This window comes from Rhipicephalus microplus, chromosome 7 (genome assembly GCF_043290135.1).
Source record: "Rhipicephalus microplus isolate Deutch F79 chromosome 7, USDA_Rmic, whole genome shotgun sequence".
Taxonomy (NCBI): domain Eukaryota; kingdom Metazoa; phylum Arthropoda; class Arachnida; order Ixodida; family Ixodidae; genus Rhipicephalus; species Rhipicephalus microplus.
This window is the reverse complement of record NC_134706.1, coordinates 103,223,108-103,243,100: the sequence shown is the minus strand read 5'-3', so window position 1 is coordinate 103,243,100 and position 19,993 is coordinate 103,223,108. Positions and strand designations below refer to the sequence as shown.

The 19,993-nt window shown below is 44.8% G+C and overlaps 1 protein-coding gene across 1 annotated transcript in view; it reads right to left on the bottom strand.

Moving 5' to 3' along the window:
* Positions 1–18,574: 18,574 nt before the first annotated feature.
* Positions 18,575–19,993, bottom strand: part of LOC142767587 (uncharacterized) — a 38,989-nt gene continuing 37,570 nt past the window's right edge. The window contains exons 4-5 of the mRNA XM_075869551.1: positions 19,310–19,332; positions 18,575–18,827 (exon numbers count right to left, since the gene is read on the bottom strand). Of these exons, the coding sequence (XP_075725666.1) occupies positions 18,819–18,827; positions 19,310–19,332 (32 nt within the window). The 3' untranslated portion in view covers positions 18,575–18,818. The remainder of the gene's footprint in view (positions 18,828–19,309; positions 19,333–19,993) is intronic.

Here is a 19,993-nt window from a genome sequence, read left to right as displayed (position 1 = left end):
AAACGCAGTGGGGTTCGAGCCCGGATCAACTGAGTGCCACCCCAATATTCTACCACTTAGCCACGCCAGTGCTTGGGTTTTGTTAGCAAACTTGCTTTAGGCAGGCTTGATGTCGGGAAATCAATCGTGTCGATGCGACTTACAAAGCATTTTAAAACAGCGAAAGAACGAGCAGTCGTCGCACAATGCGAATAACGTAAAGAGTGGGTCGACCATTGCTTCAACCCATTACAAAACTTGTTTTTTTTTCAGCTATTTACTGGGGCACATACCCACTTCAGGCATATTCCCTCATCGTCGCCAGCCATGCATGAACATTCCGCACAAATTTTTTACAATAATTTAGTCGATATCACACTCCTCAAGAGAATGACAAACAATAACATAGCGAATGCTGGCCTACTAGACTAAAATTTTCATTATTGATGCCGTAGTGGGCATCAAACAAGTGTGTTTGCAGCAGTTACGCAATGAGTGTTTCTCTAAAAGGCCGCTCTTCTAGCTTTCGCTGTGACTGTGCTGTGCCTTCCGCGCAGGCCTGGCATGTTTTTTTTTTGTTTTATGGCCTGATTATGTTGGTATGTGTTCGCCGTGATTCTAGTGACATTTTTTTCATAATTTGACATTTTTCAAAACTCTGCGTTTTATATTTTGTTAAGTTGGCATGAAATCCTGCTAATGTTTCCAGAGCACTAGGTTTTTTCAATAAACCATATTTACAATGATATCATTTGGTAAAAGTGCAGAGAGTTTACCGGAGTAATGTTGTGCCTTATAAAAAGTTTGCCGTTGTAAGGAAGAACTTTGCGTACTGATTGAAGTACGTGTTCTTGCTCCATTTGTTTTCGTTTGTGGCTGTACCCTAAACCAATAATCTCCAATTGGTTATTAGTAGTAAATTAGCGCTGTCGAATAAAAACTTAAAACGTATGTATGGCCTTCAAAATGAAGATGGCGCAGCGCCCCGAAATTTCGCGGCTAGATTATTTATAAAAATTTGGTGCAACATTCACTAGCAACGTAACACCGCATTTCAGTGGAACGCTTGGGGAAAATTGTGCGCTGCAATATTTTGAAACTAACAATGATCATTCAAACTAGAAAATTGTTCAGGAATCTAGCTATAGAGACTGGACCGCAAGTACTAAACCTTCAAAATCTGGTTTGCATGGCTTATGTAATCTTTATGCAGCCTAAAATATGCAGTACGTGAAAATTCGGAAATGTATATATAGTGGCAACTACCATTAGCAATTATGTATGAGCAAAACATGATTTATATCAAAGCTGGTACAATGAAATTCTATATATTTTGCTGAGATACTCTGCGTGAGGAAGCCAAATGTTTTAGTCCGCTAGCGCAATTTCGACCTTCTCTTTCGGACAAAGCAATGCCACCATCTTCTCGAGAAGACTGCGGTGAATTTATTAGCGACTCATTTATTTGTTTTAAACACACGCTCAATCTTTAGGGTATATACTAGGGTGAATAGGAACGCTAATCAAGGTGTACTAGACTATACTTACCTATGTTTTAGCTGTAATGCATCAAGTGAATGGCAAAGAAACCTCCACACAGCTGTAAGAGCATCGAATGCGTAATTGGATGATTGGAGATTGCGTCTGCACTTACACAAGGTGATTTATGATGAACTTTATTTCGTAATCATTGGCGTTATAGTTTCTCTGCCACAGTTAAAGGCTACAAATATTGTCTTATATATTCTTTTTTTACTGAAGTAAAAAATAAACGAAGTGTTCACCAATACTTTGCGACGACTATCTTTTCCCACTTGATTGTTTAAAATAAAGAATAAAAAATGAAAGAGCAAATATGCATATATACAGTCCTACGTAGGTGAGTGTAAAAGTTCACCTATGGGTAATACAAGCACGTAGTACCCACGCACAATTTAAACTATAGTTCGATCAGTAATGGTCACAAATCTTTGTTTCTTTGTAAAAGCGTTGAAGCACCGTCATTGCTTTGCCATTTGTTTTAGATAGCCATGGGCCTAATATATAATTCAACGCAAACGGCCGCGCGGCATCTAGCCTATGGAGTTCCTGCTCGAGTCACTTACGGTGTGTCGTGTTTCGGACAGTCGTGCAAGAGGGGATCGATATGTTAGTCATTGTGGCTGCACGAACATTCTGATGATGTTGCACGTTGAATACAAGGTAGGAAGTGTTTTGTGTTAGCAGTTCCGAGTCTCAGGCAATGTATGAGTGTGTGTATACACCTTGGGAGGTGATCGTCAAATTAGCATTCAAGATTAGCATTAACAAAATGCAGAATCGACTCCTGTGTTTTGTCTGTGAACCAGGTAGACAAGCACAAGTCACGTTTCGTTCCTAAAATTTCATACACATCGTAATTCTATACAGGAACGAGGCGCGATTGTGTGAAATAATGAGCAATTTTTGCCATCTTATATAGCATTTTATTTCCCTAGATTCTGCAGTGAATGAGAACCCCCTGAAATGCCACTCGATAATTCAACTTCGTAGCTTCTCGAAGCTTCTTCAGAATAGCGTGTACTATAGAAGCAACAATTAGTCTTGAAGTTGCATTTTTCACGCATGCGAGTGCCGCCTAGAAGTCTATAAATTAACAACAATTTTCTTGGTGTCACTCGCTGCTTAATAAAGCTTATGGCTAGGAAAATCGCTACAAGCTTCGACGTTGTTGAACGGGAGAGATGGCCCTACCGACATGCATAACCTTCGCGTAATTCTGGAATTCTAATTGCTCATGTCAGTGTCTCTTTGGCGACGAAACCTTCAATGTACAGGTGAGTGTAGCCTTGGTACCTGTCAAACAGGTGATGTCATGCCATTTGCTGTGACGCAACGTTTGGCACTTCGTGTTTGCTGCGAAGTCCTTCTATTGATGTGTCAATAGTTGGTAGCTCAAGCAGCCATGGCGGATAGTTTTCGTCGAGTAGCCAATGTGTCGACTCAGGAAGCCGTGAAATGTATTGTTGGTAAACATGTTGTATTTCGCTTCAGCATGGTTAACATTGTTTCACATGAGTGGATGTGAAAGGTGTTGCATGACTTAATGAAAGAGGTGCCGATAGGTCTTCATGTTTCGTATTACTATGAAGTTGGGTTCTCTTGCCCCTGCCAGTGTCAGAGAACTTGATGTTGCCTGTGGAACCCCTAGAATTATGCGTATGCTTTGTGCTTGTAACAGCTCAAGCCAGCGTAGAGACGTCTGAGTGATGTCGCGGAGAACTCACGCGGAACTGTCGATTTTCTGTCGGATAAGTGCACAATTAACGTGGAGTAGAGACGCTGATGTATCGCTCTATTTTGTTCCCGCTATGCGACGTATGACATTTATGGGGCAGTTCACTTGAATTTTAAGATGGGCAATAGACTGACTTCATGTTAGTTGGCTGTCTAAGGTAACACTAAAGAAGCGATGCTTTCGTGCGATTTCGATTATCTTGCCATTCATGAAAAGTTTCAAGTTTTTGACTATCTTTCTCATGAACGACAGAGCTACCAATTTAGCGACAGAAATATGCATGCCTTCTTCCTCTGTGAGATAACCACTTATTGCGTTTAGTCGCTGCTGAAGTCGATGTTGGATCACTTCCAGTGACTGGTGAGACGTTTTTATGCCTATGTCGCCTGCATATACGGTCATGTTCAAGGCTTTGGGCAGCTCTTTTGGAAGACCAGCCGTTGCAGCATTGAGAAGAAGCGGACTTAGAATGCTTCTTTGGGGTACATCTCTGCACAAGTTGAAGCGATTGCTGTGTCCGTTATTGGTAGAAATGTATAATTGCCTTCTACGCAGAAAGCTGGCGATCCATTCAAGGATGTGACCATAAACCTCTAGTCAGGTTAATCCGTACAGTGAAGATGCATGGCTGACAGATTTGAACGCTTTTGATATATTCATGAACTCCGCGACAGCAAAGTTTCCACAGCTCGTCTCATGTTATACAAATGTAATGAGTTCGAAGACCCAGGCAATAGTACATGGCCGTCAACTGAAGCCCACCAAATGTTGTGAAAGAGAGTTGTTTGCTTCAGTCTACCACTTTAACCATCAGCCAACCATTGTTTTATGACTTGATAGACAGCTAGCGAGGCCGTCTCTGAAAAACTTGTCAAGCAAAAGCGGTGATTTACCGGGTTTTACCCGTGGGACGAGTAGAGCAATGTTCCAACATGGAGGAACGAACGCCTTAGTTCACATGTTGTTATACATCTCTGAAAGGACTGGCATGCCGATGGGCCCTGGATTTTTCAGTACACTGTACACGTTGTCTGGACCTGTTGCCTTTCTTATGAGGGTTAGTGATGGGGCAGTGCGCAGCTCTAGTAGAGAATACGTGTTATCCAGTTGAGCGTGTGGTTAAGCGTAAGCATCTTTGATTTGCTTCTCTACCGAGATAGGCAGTGCATTTCTGTTGTGAACCAAGTGTGCAGTTCCAATCAGAACTGTTAAAACGTAATAGCAACATCAAGTTCGCATAATCCAAGGGATATGACCAATGCTTTCAATGGGCTTCTCTGGGATACAGGAAGCCGAGAAGCAGTGATTGTTTTCCAGATTCTTGGAAGTGGCGTCAATGGATTGCATAAATGGCTCCATTTTTTCGGACCTAACTTTTGCGTGGGTCGGTTAGAGTGGACGTGTGCTGCCTGGCTCTCCTTGTACTGTTCTAGCCTCTGAGTTCGGTGATAGCGATGTTCTGCTCGCCTCTTTATTGCTCGCAGGCGCTGATAGTGTGCATCGACACTGGAGTGGCCTGCTGGGCCAGGTGTAAACCTTGTCACTGTCACTGGAGTAACTGGTTTCAATGCAGGACATAAGTGTATCATGTTCATTAACTCTCACCAAGTCTTGTCTGGTATGTTCACGAAACAAATTCCAGTCAGTTAGTTTTTAGGTTAATGTTAGTTTGCACTTGCATTCGTGAGTGTTGCATGAAAACTGGCTAATGGTCACTCTCCTAAGTTTCGAGGTCGGTACACCACTTAATATCTCGTGTCATGTCAGGAGAGGCTATAGCCGAATCTAGGCAGGCTGGCATAATTGTAACCCCTTTAAAGCGTTACTACTCCACCATTCAGCACAAGACCAAAGCGATCAATTGCTTTTTCAAATGTTTTCCCACGGGAATCAGTATGAGTACTGCCCCACGTGATGTAGTGCGCATTAAAATCTAGTTGCACATAAACACAAATTATGGTGATGGTTAGTTTCTGGAACTGAATTTTGCACCCCACAAATTCTGCACATCCGAGTCCGACGAGTATAACAGAAAAGAGGGTATGTCACGCCGTACACATACCAGTGCCCTGCTTAAGCCTGGATTTCTTCTTCTAGGATATGTCACATCATTAGAAACCCTATGGTCAGGAATCCCGTTGGTTTTATTTAGACACAAAACAGGGAAGCCATACTGTGCAACCAGCGTTCTAAAGTCCGCGGTTTTGCACCTAAGACCATTAGCATTCCACTGAAACACAGCTGCGTTGCGGAAACAGTTGTGTAATTGTAGAGCCATTTTGCAAAACAACTTCTTGTTGTGCTACTACAAGCTCTAATAAAAGACAGCGCTCACCTCCGGAAAGTCATTGGCCTGTGGAAATGCACGCAGAATGGCCCTCAAAGCAAAGAAGATCATCGACATAACCATACCGATATCACTTGTTTTTGGTGCACATTTCTGTGCTTTTGGGTTTTATGAGGTGAGGTGTAGACGCACGGTTACCCTGAGTTGTTAACGGTTTCATTGTTTCTTGGTTTAATTGCTTCGTTCTTTCTTGGTTAAATAGGTTACTGGTCCTATTTTCACTAAGGCTATACCAGTCTACAAGGCAGTTTTGCTGCACAATGAAACAAAGTGGTGGCGCCTTCGTCAACGCTACACTGTTTGTGCAAGGATAGCCCCGCCGTTGTTTATGAGTAGTTTGCGAATAAACTGCCTTGTGGTTATTGGAACTGGTTTGGTATTCAAGAAACGCTGACTGAGGGGCGTCAACAAGGAGGCAGGTGCCCATTTATTTGTTAGCGTACTTTTTGTCCAGTTTAAGGGCTTCCATGGAAGTGAAAGTATTCGGGAATTACAAATTCTTTTATAGGCTTCAGCCAGCTCCCTCACCCACCAAGCCCAGCTGGCAGCGAGTGCCATCGACGCGGCGAAAGCTGTGGTTTTTTGGAAGAAAGAAACTACCTCGAAGAAATTGTCTGAGAAGTACGTGTATTCTCCTCTTTTGGCTTGGTGAGTGTCAAGCTAAGTAGTTTTTCATGTTGCGCGGTAGTTAAGGCAAGAACGGTAAAAAACCTTGTGCTAGCTGGCTACCCAGAAGACGCAATATCGGCAATATCAGGTTAATTTACAAAAATGTATTTACAAAATGGCCAGAGCTTCTATGAATAACTCCAATCAATAAAATAAATAACTGTGCGAACAAGAAAACAGCATGCAAGAGAAACTTCTGACAACTATAAAAACAAAACAAATTTGTGATTTTTTCATACTTTCCTGGCATATTGTCCGGCGCATCAGCTTTAACATTAAAAAAAATCACAGCATACTACAGAAATAATGATGATGAGTAGGGCGAAGCTTCGAAATGTTTTACCGGCAAACAGTGTATATACCGCTGGCTGCGTCCATTCGTCCATCCGCGCGTCCGCCTGTCTGTCTGTCTTTGTCTCTGTCTGTCTGTCTGTTTGTATATCTGTATGTCCGTTTATCTGTCTGTCTGTTTGACTGTATGTCTGTCTGTCTGTGCGTTCGAGCATCTAGTGAACACTACTTGTAGCGCCTTGTTGCATATGTTTAAATATATACATATACACGTACCGCAATCCAGCGGACATCTAAGAACTAAAATTAGAGGTGGCTATTACATACAAGAGATGCATGACCCATGCACTAAGGAGCTTCACTCCTAAATACGTTGCATAATATCGTTTCACTTACACTCACGGCTCGTCAAAAATGTCCTTGAGCAAGGATTGGCATTTGTTGGTCGGACTTCTTGCCCGCTAAGTATGAAATGCAGGATGATACTTCAGTTTCTTAAAGGGCAAGCAGCACTGAAATCGCTGTCGACTTCACTGATGACGCAAATTTTGAAATGGTTTGGTAGCGGTAGCGGCGATGAGAGCGGGATTAACGAGAAAGCAAGCGCGCACAGTATATGTCCTGGCGTGAAAAGGACCCGTTGAATAAGAACTTTGCGCAAGACTTAGCACAGCATGTTGGTCCAAAAATTTTACGAAATTCGTGACTGGATACGTATATTCAATTTGGCATGATATTGTATTGAATAACTATGTGTTGCCACTGGAAATTAGCAGTGAACACGATGGTGAATCAATCGAAGGCCGGGTTGTACTAGTGAGCTTCATTGAGGCATAGCGGCTTCAAGCTGTCACGTAGAAGACGTTAACTCTGCGGAAATTTCGTGTTAATGAAGTGAGCTTCTTGTGCTTTGAAAGGCAGTCTGCGCAATAATTACGCTAAAAGCATTACTTCAGCACCATGAAACACACAGCAGCAGAGCAAAGCGCGAACAATGCGGAGTTAAATGAAGTGTGAGCAGCGTACCGCGTGTCAGCCAGTAGAAGTCGTCTGCCGCCGCCATCTGATATGGGTGGACGCACCCGTTTGTGCATAGTTTAGCAATTGTTTCCTTCTTATTTGGCTCCTGGAACACCACCCTGAAGGTTTTCACTGAGATCAATCAATTCGTGCCGCTGCAGTTTTTCCAGCTAAAGGGGCTGTCACCCGCGTGCTGGGAGCAAGCGCTTGCAGCTTCCTGACAAGACATTTCAGGTGCTTTCGCTGAGACTGAACGCAGCAAATCTGCAACGCCGATGTCTCGAAGTCTTTCTTGTGCGGGCACCAAATGCGGTCGGAGAGCTTGAGCTATAGACACTGAGTTCATGACTTTGGTCGTTCACCTGCGCCAGACACTGAGTTCATGACTTTGGTCGTTCACCTGCGCCAGTCTCATGCGTTGAATCCTGCCCTACCCAAGTTAGATCAGTCACCTGGAGACAGTTTTGTATTATATGAAAGCACGTACTCTAGACGTGCTTTTTTTGTAATAACTTTGGAGAAACAATATCTAAAATGTCCATTACGTCTGCTACGGGAAGTGGCAGCTATGCGAGCAAAGGGCCAGTAAAATAGCTATGCTCCAATGCCCATGCGTGGAAGTTAGCCCTGGCTGTATACCAACTTATTCTTCTGAGGACACGAAAACGAGCCCTGATTGCCCTGGAACACGCCGGACTGTGTACGTTTGCTTGCTCGTTAGCGATGCTCTCAAGGCTGCTCCCGTTACGAAACCGTTTCAAAATTGGCGTCATCAATACATTCGACATTCATTTCGTTGTTGCTTGCTTTTTAAGAAACTGGATTATGGGCCTGCATTATGTATTTAGTGGGCAGGAAGTCCGAACTACCGTTCCCTATAGTTGTGCTAGGGCGTTTTTTTTTGCGGGCCGGGAATGCAAGTGAAACGGTAAGATGCAACATGTTTTGGTCGAGCGCATTGGGTGAGTAACGACACGGTAACCAAGTCTCTGGGTAAAAACGTGACGTCATGTTTTATTGGCAGCAATAATATAAATCTCTCTACATAGTTTGCTGCTATCTGGCAGTACTGTGGCACACTACATCAACAGATAACAATTTACCTATACTGCCGTACACTTACCCCCAAAGGTAAACTAGGACATCAGTCTTTTCGGCCTGCGGATCCTCCTGCCAAAGAGCGAGACGTGTGGCGTAGCAGCACAGCCCCAAGATTGCTTTACAGTGAAGGAGCTTTCGTTAGGGGATGATATTCGCTCGTTTTGGCTGCATTCGGCCCCGGTCACCTCAGTTTGTCTGCAGGTATTGACAGTGTAGTCGTCTATGTCTGGGCCGATCCGGAAGTTGCAGGTGGGCTGGCCGTATGCTCTCCAAACTTCTCGTCGTTGGCGTGGCGTAGCACCACAGCCCCAACATTGCTTTACTGTGAAGGAGCTTTCGTTAGGTGATTATATTCGCTCGTTCTGGGCTGCTTCATTCGGTTCCGGTTGCCTCAGTTCGTCTGCAGGTATTGACAGTGTAGTCGTCTAGGTCTGGGCCGATCCGTAAGTTGCAGGTGGGCTGGCCGTATGCTCTCCGAACTTCTCGTCGTTTGCACCAGGTGCTTCCGGTTACGCTGCAGTACACCAGTCGAAGTCTCGACCACGTAGAAGCGCGGGTGTTACACTGTCTCCCAAGACTGTTGCTGAGGGTAAACGTCTTGCACCTAGACCCGCTTTCAGCCTGAAGACACCGCAATGTGTGAGCTGTGTGCCTTCGATTGAAATATGACGCTTGGTGCCTTCGGTTGTCTTAGTTGCGTTGGGTGATTAAAACCGACTAGGGTCAAGCAAGCTCCAGGAGTTGTGACGTATTCGCCAGCCATATCTGTAGGCGTCTACCAATGAGCAGCTGGGTGGGACGCATCTCTTTTACACCAGGGCTGTCCCGGTATGCGATAAGTGCCAGGTATGCATCGTCTGCCTTTTGCAGCAGGTCTTTGACTGTCCTCACCACCCATTCAACCTCCCCGTTCAACTTCGGAAAATGGGGGCTGCTGATGGCGTGTCAGAAGCCATATGACTCTTCAAAGGTGGTGAATTCTCTTGCAGCAAACTGGGAACTGTTGTCGCTGCGCAACAGCCCCAAATCCACTGTCAGGAGAAAGCTCTGTTGATAGAATTGATTACTGCAGGTGCGGTGGTCGAACGCAGGCTAAAAGCTTCCAGGGAAGCGTGATGAGTTCTCTACCAGAAGTGCGTGTTCTTGGACATTAAGCTAAAAAAATGATGTCGAGCTCTTCTCAGGACAGAGTAGGAGTGGGTGACGGCAACATGGGCTCCGACCACTGCACTCTAGTTTCGGTGCTTGTGGAGAAGTTCATACAAACTTTTCTATCTTGTTGTCGTTGCCAGGCCGCCAGACTGACTCCAGAGCTAAAGCTTTTTATAGGGTGATGCTCGTCATGACGGAGCTCTACCATCGGGTGTTCAAGGGAAGACGGAACGAAGATGCAAGGACCTTTTAGAAGCATTATCTCGAAGAGATGTTCAGGTCTCTTTAGTACTGCTAGTATTTCATCGCAAGGAGAGGTAAGTGCGACCACCGAGGTACCACTTTCCGAGTTGTTGACGCAGTACTAAAGCTGCAGACTGCAACTATCATTTTGGACTGGGCTTGGCAAATGGGATTGATCTGTGAAAAGACGATGTCTTTGAATGAGCAGACAACTTTTTGGGCGAAAAGCTTTACACCCGGTGTGATGAGATAGAATCAAGAGGTGTGCACGAGAGCGCGTGCGCAGTTGTTAACAGTTTTCTCGGTACGTCGAGCACTTGGTACCGGAAGCTAAGGAGCTTCAAGAGAAACTCTAATATCCGAGGTGGCAGAAGATCAACATCTATGCAACTCATCAGTGTGGCTATCGGTTGATGCACCGTCTCGAGAAAAAGTAAAGTTCGTGGACGTTGGTATTTCTTGAACCCTTGCACTGCCCAGCTGACTGCTAAAGCTTCTTTTTTTCTGTTTGGCTGTACCACCGTTACGTGAGTGTGAGGAGTGCGAAAGCGACTGCTCGACATTCACCGAATGGCTGTTCTTAGAGAAGTACTGCTCCAAGACCGCAGTAGCTGGCGTCCACCGACATCGTGCTCATATATGTGGTGTTGTACCAAGCCTCGCAAAGGACAGTAGCTTCCTAAGTTCGGATAAGGCTGACTGCTGCGCCGGGCCCAAGTCCATATATGGTTCTTGAACATCGATACTCTGATTGATGCAGTTACCTCCGGAACGTGTGGAGAGAGACGTCTGATGTGATTTTTACACTAGTTTTTTTATTGTAAAACTTGATATCATGAAGAATAATTGGGGAAATTATAAAAAGTATAAGAGAGGGTTTCCGTTTTAGTCGTGGCATACTCTTTTCTTGAGGTAAGCGTGAGCATGATTTTATTGAAAACTGCTATTAAAAGCTTTGACAGCTTTATAAACAGGCATGCTTAGAAAGTAATGCAGGATTTTCATTGCTTTTCGCATCGCCGCGGTGGTCTAGTCGCCAAGGTACTCGGCTGCTGACCCGCAGGTCGCGGAATCAAATCTCGACTGTGGCGGCTGCGTTTTCGATGGAGGCGGAAATGTTGTAGGCCCATGTGCTTAGATTTGGGTGCACGGTAAAAGTAGTCAAAATTACCAGAATACTTCACTATGGCGTCTCTAATATTCATATCGTGTTTTCGGACGTTAAACCCTACACATTGCTACGGCGTGCCACAAACTAACATTATAGGAAAGAGGGCAATGTTTAGGGCGAGCTCGTGCAGACTAGGCTCCAAATTTAATGCCTGCCTGTTTACCTAGATGAAGGTATTTTGAGACGCCTTCTCCGCGTAACATTTTGGTGGAGAGTGCGGGTATTCCCACATTCAACATCCACGACGATTCTACGCAGCGGACGTTTCTTGGCTGCCTGTGTGATGCCTGATCAAGATGAGAACGAGTATTCTTCGAAGTCTGCCCCAACCATGCTTTGTCCGACTACGCAGCAACCAACAGCACCACATCCAGCCGCTACTAACCACACCGTCGTCCTGACCTAACCGCGTGACCCAGGCAGCTTTTCGGGCAGTGACAGTGCAGACGTGGAGGAATGGCTTCAGCTGTTCAAACGGGCGAGCGCTCTGTACAACTGGGATCCGATGCTTATGTTGGCCAGTATTATTTTCTACCTTGATGGCACAGCATAAGTTTGGTTTTTGAACCATGAGGTAGATATCATGAGTGGGGACATGTGTAAGCAGAAACTCATCGATCTCTTCGGCAAGCCCACTGGGCGTCGTCGTGCTGCGCAGAAATAACTAGCGTGCCGACTTCAGTCCTGCACTGAGTCGTACGTTACATGCATACAACACGTGCTTGCCCTCTGTCGGAAGGTAGACGACGAGATGTCAAAATATGAAAAGGTTGCACACATCCTCAAAGTAATCTCCGATGTCGCTTACAATCTCCTCGTATTTCGGAACTTATCGACCGTAGACGACGTTAGTAATTAATGCCGACACTTCGAAGACGCCAAAAGTCGCCGTATCACTCCGTACTTTTCGCGTCTTTGCAATACAACTGTAACATCTACCTGCGAGGACGCCCGTTTACCACCAGTCTCTGCTGCTTCCGACAATATTGTGCGCATTGTACGCCACTAAATCGAGGCAGCATCTGCCCTGTCTGACCAAGTGCGGGCCCCCGATGACTCTCGCACCACAATTTCTTTGATCAAGAGTGTCGTGCGCCACGAACTGGTCAGTGCCAGACTTCAGGCGCCATGCCCTGTTAACCGACCTGACTACTGACTGCCCAGCACGCCTAATATGTCCCGCAGACCGAACAACCGCCCACCTTACCGGAACCCGGCAGAATGGCGAACTTCCGATGAAAGGCCCATCTGCTGCAACTGTGGACGACTCAGCTATATTTCACTTCATTGCCCCACTTCCTGGAATTGGCAGCCATGGTCGCAGTATGCCAACACCTGACGCCCACCTGCTGGTTCTCGGATGCCGATCTACGCGGAACAAGACGATGCTTCGCCATTCATGACCGCCCAACCGATCCGCTCCCTGTCGCCCGCCAGACGCATGTCCTGCTCAACTAACCGACGACGCTTTCCCTCATCCTCCTACCGCCAGTCCTCAGAAAACTGACAGGCGCAGCTCCTAGAAGGAAGCCTGCTTCGACGACCCGACCCGACATTCCTCTACACACAATACCCGGACGCAACAACTTGATTAAAGTAAATGTTGACGGTACTTCTGGGCCAGCACTCATTGACACCGGCAGTCACATAACAGTCATGAACTGCAGCCTTTGTGCTCGACTCAAGAAAGTGCTCACTCCTGCTCCTATCACTGTTGTCCGAGTAGCCGATGGTGCAACATCAGCGGTCACTGGGATGTGTGCTGCCCGCGTCATTGTTGCTGGACGTCATACCACTGTTCTGTTTTACGTACTGGTCCACTGCCCACATGACATCATTTTGGGACTCGATTTTCTGTCGGAGCATTATGCCCTAACTGAATGTTCTGCTGTTGTTGTTCAGCTCGTCCTACTACACGCCGTTGACCCTCCTGATCCTGTGCCGCAAACCTATGCTGTGCCGAATTTGTTTGCCTATCTAGTCGAGCTGTGACGTATATCAAAGTCTCTTTTGATTAACCTGTCGCTAAGAGCGATTATGTCATTCCACCTAATCCTGCAATCCTGTGTTCGCTCAATGCTGCGTTTCTCTACACCATCATCACCTTGAAAAACAACGCGGCATGTCTCCCTATTGTGAACTTTGGACTTTGCACTAAGGTGCTGTCACGAGGGATATCCCTTGCAACCCTTGTCCCAGCTGGCGACTACCACATATCTGCCTTAAGAGAGTTAAGAGAGGATACACCGTCATCTGCCTTTATTCAGTCGGGCAGTACACTAGACTCCATAACTGAAATTATTGTCTCTGATCTCCCGGCTAAGCATAAGTTTGCGCTTCGTGGCCTTCTTGCGTCGTATCAAGACGTCTTCAATCTCTACAACCGACTCCTAGGTCAAACGACCGTCGTAAAGCATGGGATACACCGATGAAGCAAAACCAGAACACCAGCGACCCTATCGGGTTTCCTACACCGAGCGCTACGTGATCCAGCAAGAAGTCGACAACATGCTTGCCCAAGACAACATTGAACCTTCTTCAAGTCCTTGGGATTCGCCCGTTCTGCTCGTGAAAAAGAAGGATAACAGCTGGCGCTTTTGTGTCGACTACAGAAATTTAGCAGAGTTACAAAAGAAGACTTCTATGTTGCGCCACGGATAGATGACGCTCTTGACTGCCTTAGTGGAGCAAATTACTTGTCTTCAATCGACCTTCGTTCTGGGTACTGGCAGTTTTCACTTGATGATCGGGACCGTGAAAGGACAGCATTTATAACTCCCGACAAATTATATCAGTTCAAAGTAATGCCGTTCGAGTTATGCAATGCCCCGGCTACACTCGAACGAATAATGGACGCTCTTCTTCACGGTTTAAAGTGGTCAATCTGCTTATTTTACCTTGATGACGTCATTGTTTTTTCGCCAACTCTCAAACCCAATCTAGAGCGTCTCTCAAGAATTCTGTCGGTTTTCGGCAAAGCAGGGCTCCAACTAAACTCGTCGAAATGTCACTTCGGCCGCCGGCAGCTCGCTGTCCTCGGGCACCTTGTCGATTCTTCTGGTGTTCGTCCCGATCCTGAGAAAGTCCGCGCCGTTTAGGTTTTCCCTGTGTCGACCTCTGCGAACGACGTTCGAAGATTTGTGGCCTTTGTTCTTATTTTGTAGATTTGTGCGCAATTTCACTGACGTCACATGCCCACTCACGGAGCTACTAAAAAATGTCACTTGTGTGTGGGAACGTGAACAAGCCCGGCATTCGCTGAACTGACGACCAGACTTATGACGCCACCGATTCTCAGCCACTTTAATATATGCGTTCGGACGAAAGTGCGTACCGACGTCAGCAGCCACGAAATAGGAGCCGTTTTTGCACAATGACAGCATGTCTGCGAGCACGTTATTGCAAACGCTAGCCGTATTTTATCGACAGCAGAGTCATTTTACTATATCACAGAACGCGAATGCCTCGCACTCGTCTGGGCAGTGGCTAAATTTCGGCCGTATTTGTATGGACGCCTGTTCACTGTTGTCACTGATCACCACGCCTTATGCTGGTTGTCGTCCTTAAAAGATCCTAGTGGACGTCTCGGCTGGTGGGCTCTACGGCTACAGGAATATTCCTACACGGTTGTCTACAAATCAGGCTGCCACCATGAGGATGCTGATTGCTTGTCGCGTCATCCAGTAGACCCAGCAGACCTGTCTGACAGCACAAGTCTACTTGCATTTTCGCACTTTCCGCGTTCAGCAACATCGGAGATCACCAACGCCGTGATCCTCACCTCAGAGATATATACCTTCGGCTCAGTGGTCCCACAACTTCTCCGTCTCTCGGTATGTTTCTGCTCCTAGATGGCGTACTATACCGCTACAACATGCATCCGGACAGACCTGGGCTGTTGTTGGTCATACCACAACATATGCGTCAGACTGTCCTCGCAGAGTTGCATGATATTCCGACAGCAGGTCACCTGGGAGTTTATAGAGCTTATGACCGCATTCAACGTCGCTTCTTTTGGCCCGGTATTTACCGTTCCGACTGCCGTAACGTCGCCTCATGCAAATCCTGTAAACACCGCAAAAAATCAGCAACCCTTCCAGCGGGACGCCTTCCGGCCATTCAGGTCCCATCTGAACCATTTTATAGGATAGGTGTTGACTTACGAGAACCGTCTGTCTGTCTGTCTGTCTGTCTGTCTGTCTGTCTGCCTGCCTGCTTGTCGGCCTATCTGTCTATCTATCTATCTATCTATCTATCTATCTCTCTATCTATCTATCTATCTATCTATCTATCTATCTGTCTGTCTATCTATCTATCTATCTATCTAGCTATCTATTTATCCGCCAACGACTTTCAGCTCGCGTGGCCTTTTTGATAATGGTATCATTACGAAACTTCGTATGTAATAACGTCACAGTGTGGCGAGCATAAGTGACTAGTCATAAAACGAAAATAATGGCATGTATGCAATGACTATCAAGATTTACGTTTCATGGTCTTCCTGTTCTTGCGATGGTTTGGATTACATGACATGATGCAAAACTGGTGTGGTATGAACATGACTGCATGACGAACACAAGCCACAGACCCCAACATAAAAATTTTGACATGCGTGCCATGTAACAACATGGCTACAAGTCACACCTATGATGCACTTGCGGCCTTTTCGCTTGCTTCACATATACCAAATTCGGTAATAAGGGACTTGAATCGATGACGTCGGTATGTGACTGGTACAAGCATGATAATCATGAGATGCGTGTCATGTAACAACAAGAGTACATGCCGCGCTCAATATGCGTTCGCTAGCTACGATTATACCAAGTATGGTATAATGGGACGCCAATAATTGACGAAGGTATGTGGCTGTGCAAAAAGGATAATCATAAGGTGCATGTCACATATAAACATAACTATATGCCACGCTCATGATGCGCCCACGGTGATTTCGCTAGATTCACATAATACCAAGTTTGGCATGATGTGACGTGAATAGACGATGAAGGTTGATTGATATGTGTGGTTTAACGTCCCAAAACCACCATATGATTATGAGAGACGCCGTAGTGGAGGGCTCTGGAAATTTCGACCACCTGGGGTTCTTTAACGTGCACCCAAATCTGAGCACACGGGCCTACAACATTTCCGCCTCCATCGGAAATGCAGCCGCCGCAGCCGGCATTCGAACCCGCGACCTGCGGGTCAGCGGCCGAGTACCTTAGCCACTAGACCACCATGGCGGGGCGACGATGAAGGTAAATGACACGTCAAAACATGATAATCACAATATGAGTGTCACTTTAAAAATTACTACAAGGTGCGCTCAAACTGTGCTCGTGGCCGTTTCCCTAGCTCAACAATACCAAATTTGTTATCACGTGACATCAATAGACGATGAAAGGAAAAGACCCGTCCAGACATGATAATCATGAGATAGAAGTCGTGTACGGTATAATTACCATCCACCTCGGAACGTTATGTTGATTTAAAAGTGACATGTGCACCTTTCTCATTTTCGCTTCGCATATCATCGATTCTTTCTGTACGTGAACTTGGAACAATGTTTTTGTGAGTTTCTCTCTAAATTCAAAAAAAAAAGAAATCAGGGCTGGTAAGCGCGGCACTCCACCTTCATGTCATTAGAGATTTACTGTGCTTCGCAAAAACTTTTTCCAGCCAAACCGATTGCTGATCTCTTCTTTCCAGTGACCAGGCAGCAATACATAAAATTTTGAAAGAAACTTGAGGTCGACCAGCCATGCTGTCTCCGACTTACGTGGAATCACCCATTGATAACACCTGCTAGAGTTTTATACTCAAATATCCAGTAGAATTCTCAAGGTTCCCGATTTTAATTAGATAAAAAGCCAGGTTCAAAAATGTTTCTTTTTTGCCTTTGGTCCAAAGAGTGGCCTGGTGTGTGAAATCGCCGTGACAACGCTAGGGGAAACAAATATTATATATGATTTCTGGTTATCCAAGCCTATTTAAAATATAGTTTCTGGTTGACCAGTACAGCGTTTTAATGGCCACAGAAATCCAATATGTACACAGCGTTGTAAGCGTCGTATTCAAACCTACCAGGAATCTATACACCGAAGCTGAAAGATGTCTTTGCAGTTTTCTGTGTGGTTTGGTTGTGCAGACACACTTTGCACAATGTTTTTTATGAATGGAATTTTTTTAGGAGAGGAAATAAAAAATGTTTTCCTGAGTATCTCATTGTTAATTGATGCTTTTTGTAGAGGTGCGAAATAGAAGAAGGTAGGAAATCTCTATGCAGAGAAGAAAAAAGAAACACGAAATAAAACTGAGAGAAGGCTAGGGCACTGCGTTTCAAAGTATATTGCGATAACACAATCAGGTTCCGTGCAAATCGCCTTCTCCAATGCTTGCCATTGTTTTGGTCTTGTTGCATGCCTCAACCGTGTCCTAAAGCAACGAATCACTGCGGGTTACGTTACCTGTTCCAAGCTGTGGTACAATAATTATAGCAAGTAGAGTCATTTAATAACCTCTACAACATAAATCCGCCTTTAGTGTACCGGCAAAAGCACCATTACAGTCCAGAAAGGAAACACGCGATCATGCGCATCTGCTCACTTTGTTGATGTTTTTGCAGCTGACCAAAGAGCTCTGCGCGCTATCGGTAACGTGCAGTCGAGTTTACTTGAGTGCGACGCCGGAACGAAAAGCCTAGCGGATAAAATCAGCAATATTGAAAAGCGGTCGGTTAAAATAGTACGTGATGCGTGCGTATCCTTTTCTGCATAAGTGGGTGGACTGTGACAGGGACTCACAAGAAACGAGGGCACGCGTCTGTTTTCAGCGTGCCTCTGACGGCCAACGCCAAAAAATTTACGACGGGGTGGCGCAAGAAACGTACTTTCCTTTTGTCAGTGTGTGGTGCCTATGTAATTTGTTGGCAAATTAAGCACCTATTTCCCAATCCACAGGTTCTGACACCTGGCCTGGATCGTTTGTTCTTCAACAGAATTCTAAATGCGTTCAGAAGACTCCTTCGACTACGCGGCAGTCATACGTAGTATTTCTTTTTTAAGGACTTTCCAGCAGTACCGTGACTCTGCCACATATGTGCTGCCTGTCATATAGACCACCTATATTTGATACTCACTCGGAGATATGTAGCTATTTATTTCCGCCGCAGGCAAAATGAGAAATTTCGCTCACAAACAGCGATGCCAACACCGGTCCGGGTGCTGGAATAGCTGCGGAAGCAGCTTTTCACCACAATCTTATTACAGTTTGCTAGCCTACTGAAGAAATGACATCAACAAACATAGACAAAACAAGATAGACTAAGTTGCATTTTCATTAGGCAACTTTATCAGAACAAAACAGTAGAAAAAAACTTTACGAGTTGCTTGCAAGGAAGCACTTGGAAGCCTAGTTAAGAGAGGTAGGTTTCCTAGAAGTTCATTACGTTCCGCGACATTCCTGAAAAGTTCGTGTGAACTGACTTGGCTGTACACAAAATTGTTCAGCAACAAACACGCACTCTTTTTTCAGCTTCTTAAAATCAGTTTGTGTGCACCAAGTAAAACAGGTTATTTTCCCTGAAATAAAAAAGGATATTCATCATTTAGTGTGTCATTTTGCTGCAACATAATTACCACTGACGATATCCGATGTCTTTGGCTCAATGTAGAAGATATAATCGCAACTTTGCTTTGATAGGAATTCTGCGTTAGTATTAAATGATGACAGATGTCCGTTTTTGTTGCATAGATTCAAGGCTGCATTTAAGATGCAAGTTGACTAAGCTTCAGTTAAATAAAGCTTTATAAGAATATGGGAGTCATTGCCCCATGCTTCATATACTAAAATGTTGCGCCTGAGATGCATCGACATAGTCGTCTAGCTCCCTTTCAACAATATTCAAATTGCCTTTCGCTAAGTATCACGTGTTAGTAATAAATAATGTGAGATGTCTATTTTTCTCAAATAAATTTCTCTAATATATATTTACTTTATTATGTCCAAAATTACTATTATGAAATATCTATGCAGGCATAAAGCAGTATGTAAAATCACTTACCTCTACATCGCCATCCAGTCCCTCTGTGCGGTACCATATCCATTCATGGGCCAAGAATGAAGAACATAAAAGTTAGATGTGTGTCACCAATAGAAACTGGCTTACGCATTACACGCTAATAAATTTAGAGAAACAAGAAATAGTCCTCAAATATAGTTAGGTACTTATATTTTATCAAACATAAAACATAGATTACCATTGATTGCTCTCGAGAGTTTAGCTGTACAAGATTAGTAAGATGACACCTGTTCATAGATATTTCAAATAGGAAACTTAATTTTACTAAGTAGTGTATCAAACATTGCTATTCTGGAGTATGTAATAGCGCCGCGTTAAGACTAGGCCCGAGTTTGAGGTGCCACTCTCGGGTTGAACCGTCTTTGAAAATCACTCAGTCGTTAAGATTGTTCCACATATGTTGTGTGATATATATGAATGTTCAATATGTTTCATTCAGAAAACGCGTTTTCATGCGAAGCACGCTCTTTTCAGAATTATAGGGCAGGGCAAGTACAGTTTTGATTGTTACTTATGGGGCTGCTTGATATATTGGTCACCTTCATAGTTTACATCTCACTGTGCTTTTGTTTATTAATTATATTCGTCATCATTTTTATACGGGACGTTTTTTGTAGCATTAGTAATAAATGCAAAGCAAATATTGATTTGAAACATTTATATCTA